At 35.9% G+C, this 8,917-nt stretch overlaps 1 protein-coding gene across 1 annotated transcript; it reads left to right on the top strand.

Annotated features, from left to right (window-relative positions):
• The first annotated feature begins 1,045 nt into the window (after nucleotides 1-1,045).
• LOC107961842 (uncharacterized) lies at nucleotides 1,046-8,223 on the top strand. The gene is made up of 2 exons (XM_041092032.1): nucleotides 1,046-1,393; nucleotides 2,334-8,223. Exon 2 carries the CDS (start codon nucleotides 2,721-2,723, stop codon nucleotides 3,933-3,935), a length of 1,215 nt encoding a protein of 404 aa, XP_040947966.1. The 5' UTR covers nucleotides 1,046-1,393; nucleotides 2,334-2,720; the 3' UTR covers nucleotides 3,936-8,223.
• Nucleotides 8,224-8,917: the final 694 nt, after the last annotated feature.

Below are 8,917 nucleotides of genomic sequence, written 5' to 3'. Positions count from 1 at the left end.
ATCTCCACCCACCCTACACACCAATAGGTATATAATACCATCCATCCCTACACACCTCATGGTGTCGGTATGACACATTGTAGTGTTTACAGTCTCACTACCAGATAGACATAATTATGGGTGGTTTGACAACCAAATCAATATAGAACACTTCCTTCAATTCATAACTCTCGCCCCATGCAGATGTAGAACAGATGACAGATATATATAATTCAAATGCAGATACGATCACACACTTCCAGTATAACAGAAGGTCGATATCATTAATATCTAACTCATACTGATATCCAGAGTCACTAATATTCACGATTAAATAGATCATACAAATTAATTTAGTTCATACACATCCTACGGACGGCTTACATTCTCCCTGCACATCAACTACAACTTTAACAGAATTTTCATTTCCAGGCTCACACGCCCGTATGACTTTACACGGTCTGGCACACGGCCGTGTGACTTGCCCGTATTACCCAAATCTGAAGTCAATGAGTTACACGGCCAGGACACATGCCTTTGTGGCTTGCCCGTATGACCTAAATCCGAAGTCAGTGAGTTACACAGCCTGGACACATGCCCGTGTGTTAAGTTCAATTTTGAGCTTAAATTATTCAATTAAATTATTTAAATTGTTGATTAATTGTTGGTCAATTAAGTTATAATTCAGCCTAAATTGATTAAATACATTTCATGCCGTAATAATTTAATTTCACTCCAATTCAACAATTTAATGTTAATTTTATTTCATGTGCAGGTAAGGAACATTTTGATGTCCGTATGAGCTCAATTTAGAATTAATTTTCATGACTAAAACTGCTGGATGAAGGTTGCTGACATGCTGGTTTTGAAGAATTAAATTAACATGCTCAAAATATAAAATTGAAGTGACCAAATTTACCACAAAAGTCATTGGGACAAAGAGGAAAATTCGGTCCAATTGGATGTATAGGAGGCCGAACATGCGACAAAATCAGCAAGGGAATTATTATTAATTCTCTCAATTTCCTTCTTGCTAGCGGTGGCCGACTCTAATTGAATCAAGGAAGTCAAATCAGCCTTGAAGAGTTTAAATTAAAGTTAAACTCTACTTAGCTGAAGCTGTTTTTATGCGACGGGTTTAGCTAGGAAAAGGGGGATAAGATCAAATTTTGTTTTGAATTACTGGAGGTTATTATTTATTCCTTAAATAGAGGTGACTAGCAGCTGAAAAAAGGGGTCGAAAGAAAAGCAGAGAAGAACAGAGCAGAAAGGCGTGAACTCGAGCAAGCAAAATTTCTAAAGTTGAACCAGAAAAAGTCGACTAAGTAGTTGAAGTAGCAGCCTAAAATTTAAGCTGATTGAGAGAAGGGAAGCTCGACAACTCAAGGAATTTTTTCTGTCCAAGATGAAATCTGTAATTCAAGTTGTTTATAATTGATTTTGGTTTTGTTTTACTTGCTATGAGTGGCTAAATTTCTTATGCTTAGTTAGACACTTATGAAACCGAGCACAAGTGATTTGAGGATTTATTTTGTTCTAAATTCGAGTTCGGCATTCTTGAATTGTTTGTTTTTATCGCCCAAGGAATTTTTCTAAGTCAATTGGATTGATCACCTTTTTAATTTGGGAATTTTTCTTATAATCATCTATGTGCTAATTGAGAAATCGAATTTCTTAATTAAGCTTAGAATTAGTGATAATTAATTGGCCCGCAGCTAATTAAGACAACTTCGGATTTAATTTTAGAAGTCGCTAGTGGATTTTCTATGGTTAATGTTAGGCGAAGTCTCCAAAATACTATAGGTACCTTTAATAAGTCGACACAGAGATAATTAAAGGTAGGTTTTCAATTACGAATGTTCTCTAATTGAATAATTTATTAGGGATAGGAAGTCGCTTCGTAAGTGATTTTTCAGCATTGCTGCTGATTTAGTTTGTTGGAATAATTTAAGGTCGCAAAGGACTTGTGCTAGGTGGATTAACGCGTCGATAACTAAGCAATTTCTCTCTTTAATGTGATAATTTTCCAAGCTTTCACAACTTTAGCAAAAATTTATTCATTACTTAAAATTAGGAAACGCAGAAGCATAAACCCCCATTTATTTCCTTTTCGCATGCATTTTACATTATTTTAATTACGAATCTCTTCAAATAGATTTATTACAAGCTTCTTCGTGGGACAATTCCCTATTTACCCTATATTACCAGTTAGTGTTGGTTGAATAGTGGATTTAATTCGGTAGTCGTACCGATAGCTACCAAATTTTGGCGCTGTTGCCGGGGAAGCGACGTAGTCAAATCTATTTGATTTTCAGGACTCATTTTGTTTTCTTGTTTTTTTTTATTTTATGCAGGTAGATTAGTCCCTTTAGTATATGTTATTAAGGAGCGGACGACGAACATCGAAGTTTCCTATTAACATTACCGATCAGCAAGCCGAATCACATATTGAACCTAACGATTTAGAGGACATCGACAAGGCCAACCAGACCTTGAAGCAAATGGCTGTACCTAACTTGGCTGCACAACCACCATCTATCACTTATCCCGCCCTTGATAGGCTATTAAAGCTTAATTCGGGATTCTTGAATTTGCTGCCAAAATTTAATCCTTATCGACATATTAATGAATTTATAATTACTTGTTCAACTATGCAGCCAGATGGCATTGAAGAGGAAAAAGTCAAGCTCCGAGCTTTTCCTTTCTCGTTACAAGGATTGGCGAAGGACTAGTTATATTATATGCCGCCAGGTTCATTCACCACTTGGATGGGGTTACATAAAGCTTTTCTTGAGAATTTTTTTCCGACATCAAGGATAGGGGCAATTAGGAAGGAAATTTGTGGAATTAAGCAACTGGTAGGTGAGTCACTATATGAGTATTGGGAAAGATTTAAACGGCTATGTGCGAGCTGTCCGCAGCATCAGATTAGTGAACAGCTCTTAGTGCAATATTTTTATGAGGGGTTGACGCCACAAGATCGAGGAATGATTAATGCAGCGAGCGAAGGTGCACTGGTTGATAAAACTCCGGAGCAAGCCCGATATTTGATCGCTAATATGGTGCAGAATATACAGCAATTCGGTCTCAGGAGGTCCGACTTGGGTAAACGAATGAATGAGGGCCAATCGAGTATGATGGAGGCTCAATTAGCTAATTTAACGGCTATGGTAAGTAAGTTGATAACTGGAGGTAATGCGAAAGCTTCACTATGTGGCATTTGTTGTTTAGAAGGACATACCACAGATATGTGTCCGACATTACAGGAAGGGAAAGCTAACGCCGTCTTTCCAAATCAAAGAAGGTATAATCCATACTCGGCTACTTACAATGAGGGATGGAGAGACCACCCAAATCTCAGTTATCAAAACCGAGCTACACCTCTGGGATTTGAGCAGCAAAATTCCCGACCATATAATATGTCACAACCAAACCATCAAAACCTTAGTGCTGAAACCAAGACCCATACCATGCTTGAACAAATGATAAAGATGATATCTAACCAAAAGAAAGAGACCGATGGTAGATTCCAAGCTTTAGAAACAGCCATTAAGCAACTGCAAACTAGAGTCTCATCAACCAACGTCAACCTTGGGAATTTGCAAACACAAGTAAATAACCGGTTGCCCTCACAGTCAGTGGCGAATCCAAGGGATAATGTTAGTGCCGTAACTTTGCGAAGTGGGAAGGAATTAAGACCTATACTGAAAAAGGTCCAAAACAGCAAGGAGGAGAGTGAGATTGAGGTAAAAAGCGTTCGATTTGGTAATAGAACAGAGGATAATTTAGCCATGCCAAAGGCTGATTCACAATCATCACAAGCTGACCCAAGAAAGGCAGAAAAAACGCATCCACCACAGTCCACTGTTTCGCGCGATGTAGCAAATCTTGAGTGGGAGGCGCAAACCTTTGAGCCTAAAAAAGAAGGACATTTACATGTTAATAACCAGCAGTGATCTTACGAGCCGAAAGCTCCTTTTCCACAGCGCTTGAGGAAGGAAAAATCAGACGACGTCAATGCCAAAATCCTTGAGACGTTTCATAAGGTACAAGTTAATATTCCATTGATTGATGCAATTAAACAAGTGCCTAGATATGCTAAGTTTTTGAAAGAATTATGCACATCTAAAAGGAAATTAATTGGAAATGAGAAAATTAGCTTAGGCGAAAATGTATCTGCGGTATTTCAAAAGAAACTTCCTACTAAATGTAAAGATCCGAGAATGTTTTTGATACCTTGAAAGATAGGAGACCTTAAACTTGATAGAGCTATGCTTGATTTAGGAGATTCTATAAATGTCATGCCTAGGAGTATCTACGATAGGGTTCAATTAGGTGTATTAAAAGACACAAGACTGATAATTCAACTTGCAGGTAGGAGTAATGCCTACCCTGATGGTGTTTTAGAAGATGTTCTAGTGCAAGTAAATGAGTTAGTCTTCCTGGTTGACTTTTATGTTTTAGACATGGGACCTAATGATAATTCGATTGATGTGCCATTACTCTTAGGTAGACCTTTTCTTAAGACTACTAGAACGAAAATTGATGTGCATAAAGGGAATTTAACTATGGAATTTGATGGTGAGATAATTAAATTTAATATATTTGATGCTATGAGATATCCCACTGATATTAATTTCGTGTTTACTCTTGATGTAATTGATAATTTTGTTCAAGATGTTTATGAATTAGGGGATGAGGACGAGTTGAAAAGCGTTCTAGCTAAAGGCATTTTTGATATTGATAAGCATAAATTTATCGTTTCTGATTCTTTAATTGACTCAGTTTGTGCATTAGACTCACCCAAATTGACACGATTCAAGCCGATCCTCCTTAACCTTACGGTGACTGGTAAGCAAATTCCTTCATTGATTTCACCACCTTAATTGGAGTTAAAAGAGCTGCCCAAAAATTTAAAGTACATTTATTTGGGGGAAAATCAAACTTTACCATTGATAGTGTCGAATGCTTTAACCGAAATGCAAGAATCCAAGCTGCTTAGAGTACTTAGGGAACATAAAGAAGCCTTCGGTTGACACTAGTCGATATTCAGGGGCTTAGTACGACTTTATGTACTCACAAGATAGCCTTAGAACCAGATTCAATCCCTAAAAGAGACCCCCAATGCCGATTGAATCCACCAATGATGGAGGTAGTTAAGACTGAAATTTTAAAATGGTTGGAAGCCGATGTCATTTATCCTATAGCCGATTCAAAATGGGTAAGTCTAATTCATGTTGTACCTAATAAGGGAGGAACCACAATAGTTACCAACGCAGAAGGATTAGAGATTCCCACAAGAGTGCAGAACGGTTGGCGGGTTTGTATAGACTATAGGAAATTGAACAAAGCCACTAAAAAAGACCACTACCCCCTCCCCTTCATGGATCAAATGTTAGAAAGGTTAGCTGGTTGCTCACATTTTTGTTTCATAGATGGCTATTCAGGTTATTTACAGGTACCCATCGCACCTGAGGATCAAGAGAAGACCACTTTCACTTGCCTATTTGGAACTTACGCCTTCAAGAGAATGCCTTTCGGATTGTGCAACGCATCAGCCACTTTTTAAAGAGGTATAACGAGCATTTTTTCAGATTTTATTTCACATTTAATGGAGATGTTCATGGATGACTTTACTGTTTATGGTGATTCATTTGATCAATGTTTGTATCATCTTGTGTTAGTTTTTAGGCGTTGCATTGAGACTAATCTGATATTGAATTTTGAAAAATGTCATCTCATGGTTGAGAAGGGTGTAGTGTTGGGGCATGTCGTCTCAGCTAAAGGTTTAGAAGTCGACCAAGCCAAAGTCGAGGTAATTAAAAATCTACCTTATCCAAGTACTGTGAAAGGAATTCGATCCTTCTTGGGACATGTAGGTTTTTACCGTCGGTTCATCAAGAATTTTGCGCAAATATCGTCATCTTTGTGTGCATTGCTAGGTAAGGATGTCGCATTTGAATTTAATGAGAGTTGTAAAAAATCTTTTGATGAATTGAAATTGATCACGGCCCCTATCATTCAAGGACCGAATTATGCATTACCCTTCGAGATTCTATGTGATGCTAGTGATAGGGCTATTGGTGCAACATTAAGACAGAGAAATGGTAGGAAGTCTTATATTATTAGGTATGCTAGCGAGCTATTAAACCCAGCTCAGTGCAATTACACCATGACCGAGAAAGAACTCTACGCCATAGTCTTTGCCTTAGAGAAATTCAGAGTGTACTTGTTAGGAGTCAAAGTCGTTGTCTTCTCTGATCATAACGCTCTTAAATATTTGTTGCATAAAAAAGAAGCTAAGCCCAGATTAATAAGATGGATTTTGCTTTTGCAAGAATTCGACTTAGAGATTAAAGATAAGAAGGGTAGAGAAAACCTTGTGGCTGACCATTTGAGTAGGATAGAGACTGGGGACATGAGGAGTGAACCGAGCGATTTATTTCCCGATGAGAGACTTTACAGTGTGTCTAGTAATTTGCCATGGTATGCCGACATAGTGAACTACTTAGTGACTAGACAGTTTCCTACGAATGCACCTAGACATTTGAGAGAAAAAATTAGAAGTCAAGCCTGATTTTACTTATGGGAAGAACCATACCTTTGGCGATTTTGTAGTGACCAAATAATTAGGCGTTGTGTCGATGATAGTGAAATAGAATCGGTGCTTAATTTTTGTCATTCTCGAGAAGGTGGGGGACATTTCGGACCTAAGAGAACAGCTCATAAAATACTTGAGTGTGGGTTATTTTGGCCGACTATTCACAAGGACTCATACGCATTTTGCAAAAATTGTGCCTTATGTCAGAAAACCGGTAATTTAAGTAGCAAAAATCAAATTCCATTACATAATTTTTATGTTTGTGATATCTCTGATGTATAGGGTATTGATTTTATGGGGCATTTTCCTTCTTCTTTCGGTTATCTATACATTTTTGTGTGTGTTTATTATTTGTCGAAATGGGTAGAAGCATTTCAACTAGGGCCGATGATGCTAAAACTATGGTGAAGTGTCTTAAGACTAACATCTTAAATAGATACGGAGTACCAAAGGCTATAATCAGTGACAAGGGAACACATTTCTGTAATAGAACCTTGAAATGTAACACCCCTTACCCGTATACGTCGCCGTATTAGCGTTACGAGGCATTACCAAACAAACACAACCTTTTTTTTTTCCACACCAATTTTTGATACAAAACATACATATCCGTCAATTCAATATCATAGCACAACCGAAACTCATCCCTTAACCAATTTACAGCATAAACACCACTTCAAATTAAGGTTAGATCATGATCAAATATACATTATGTTCTTTCATACTCTTTAGCCGAATTGTTTAATAAAAACTTACAAGCATTTTTACTATGTTTTAAACTTACTAATACAAACTAATTCATAATTTATTCATGATGTAACCAATCAAGAAATATAATCAAGTTATCAATCATACTAATTATCATTTATACAAATAGACTTATACCATGGTCGAATCATTTAAATTAATCACATTGAACATTCAACCTAGAATATATAAAACTAAGTTTAAACATAATGATCAAGCCATTTTTAACTAAACCGAATTTAAGCATAGGAAATAGAGCATTAAAACATATTCGTTAATATCAAATTCAAAACGAAAAGAGATAAGCCATTTTCGCATGGCTCATATTCACATATCCCAAAAATTTAAACATATTAACTAGACTATACATGCCATAGGTTCGAGTTCAAAATATATAAAATACCAAAGACGGTCGATAGTGTGATAGATTATGCTGATGATCCCCGAGCTCGTAACGCGTCTCCAAAATCTATAAGAATAGATAGACAAAGAATCACATAATTATTTAAGTAAATTTATCGAAATCACAAATATCAAATATAATTACTAACCAAGCATTTCTATATTAAGTCATTTCGTTTAAATCTAAAAGAATGTATATTTAACTAATATACATAACGGACAAAGGTATATACATTATATGCATAAAATCAAATTACTAACATAATCATTATCTGCATATACAGATTTCTAGAGTACTTGTTGTTCGTACTTCATCGGATCCATTTATATATAATTGTTCAATTACATATACCAAAAGCATAATTTTTATACTTATAAACTATAAAGGCCGAATGCACATTTTCACTTATACCCACCTATGCCGAATGCATACATATATACACTTATATCTACCTATGCCAAATGCATACAATTATATATCCACCTATGCCGAATGCCTACATATGCACACATAAATATCCAACAATTTTCATGACATCCGAGATATATATATATATACATACTCACTAATCACAAAGATTCGAACAATTAAATACTCATCAACATCTTGAAACAATGTTCATACATTCATCCATTTCATATAAAATCATATCTATATTTATACCAAATGCTTAGAATCACTTAATTCATCATATTCGGATCACCGGCACTTAGCCTGCTAGGCTTATAGCCTGATTCAGATCACCGGCACTTAGCCTGCTAGGTTTATAACCTGATTCATATCACTGGCACTTAGCCTGCTAGGCTTATAGCCTGATTAAGATCACCGGCACTTAGCCTGCTAGGTTTATAACCTGATTCAATTCACCAATTCCAAACTTGAAAATTCAATGATTCAACCGAATACATTTATATATATATATTTTTGAGTCTATCATATACATATATAATTACGTACTCATAATCAAAGCATGAATTTATATTTGTATACTCATACAAATTCGAATCTAATATATATACATCCATAATTTCATTCCCAAATCCATATAAGGTATCATACATGTATATGCAAACTTATTCGATCCATATATATATATATTACACACGCATATATATATATATATTCGCACATTATATAAACACAACCATAACATTTGAACTTTTAATTGAATCCAAAAATTTATACTT

This window comes from Gossypium hirsutum, chromosome D04 (assembly GCF_007990345.1).
Source record: "Gossypium hirsutum isolate 1008001.06 chromosome D04, Gossypium_hirsutum_v2.1, whole genome shotgun sequence".
Lineage (NCBI taxonomy): Eukaryota > Viridiplantae > Streptophyta > Magnoliopsida > Malvales > Malvaceae > Gossypium > Gossypium hirsutum.
The sequence above is the reverse complement of the archived record's forward strand: the minus strand, read 5'-3'. Positions and strand labels throughout refer to the sequence as shown.

What these genes read in the sequence shown, in the direction of transcription:
- LOC107961842 (XM_041092032.1), top strand. Translation starts at nt 2,721, where the DNA reads ATGCCGCCAGGTTCATTCACCACTTGGATGGGGTTACATAAAGCTTTT.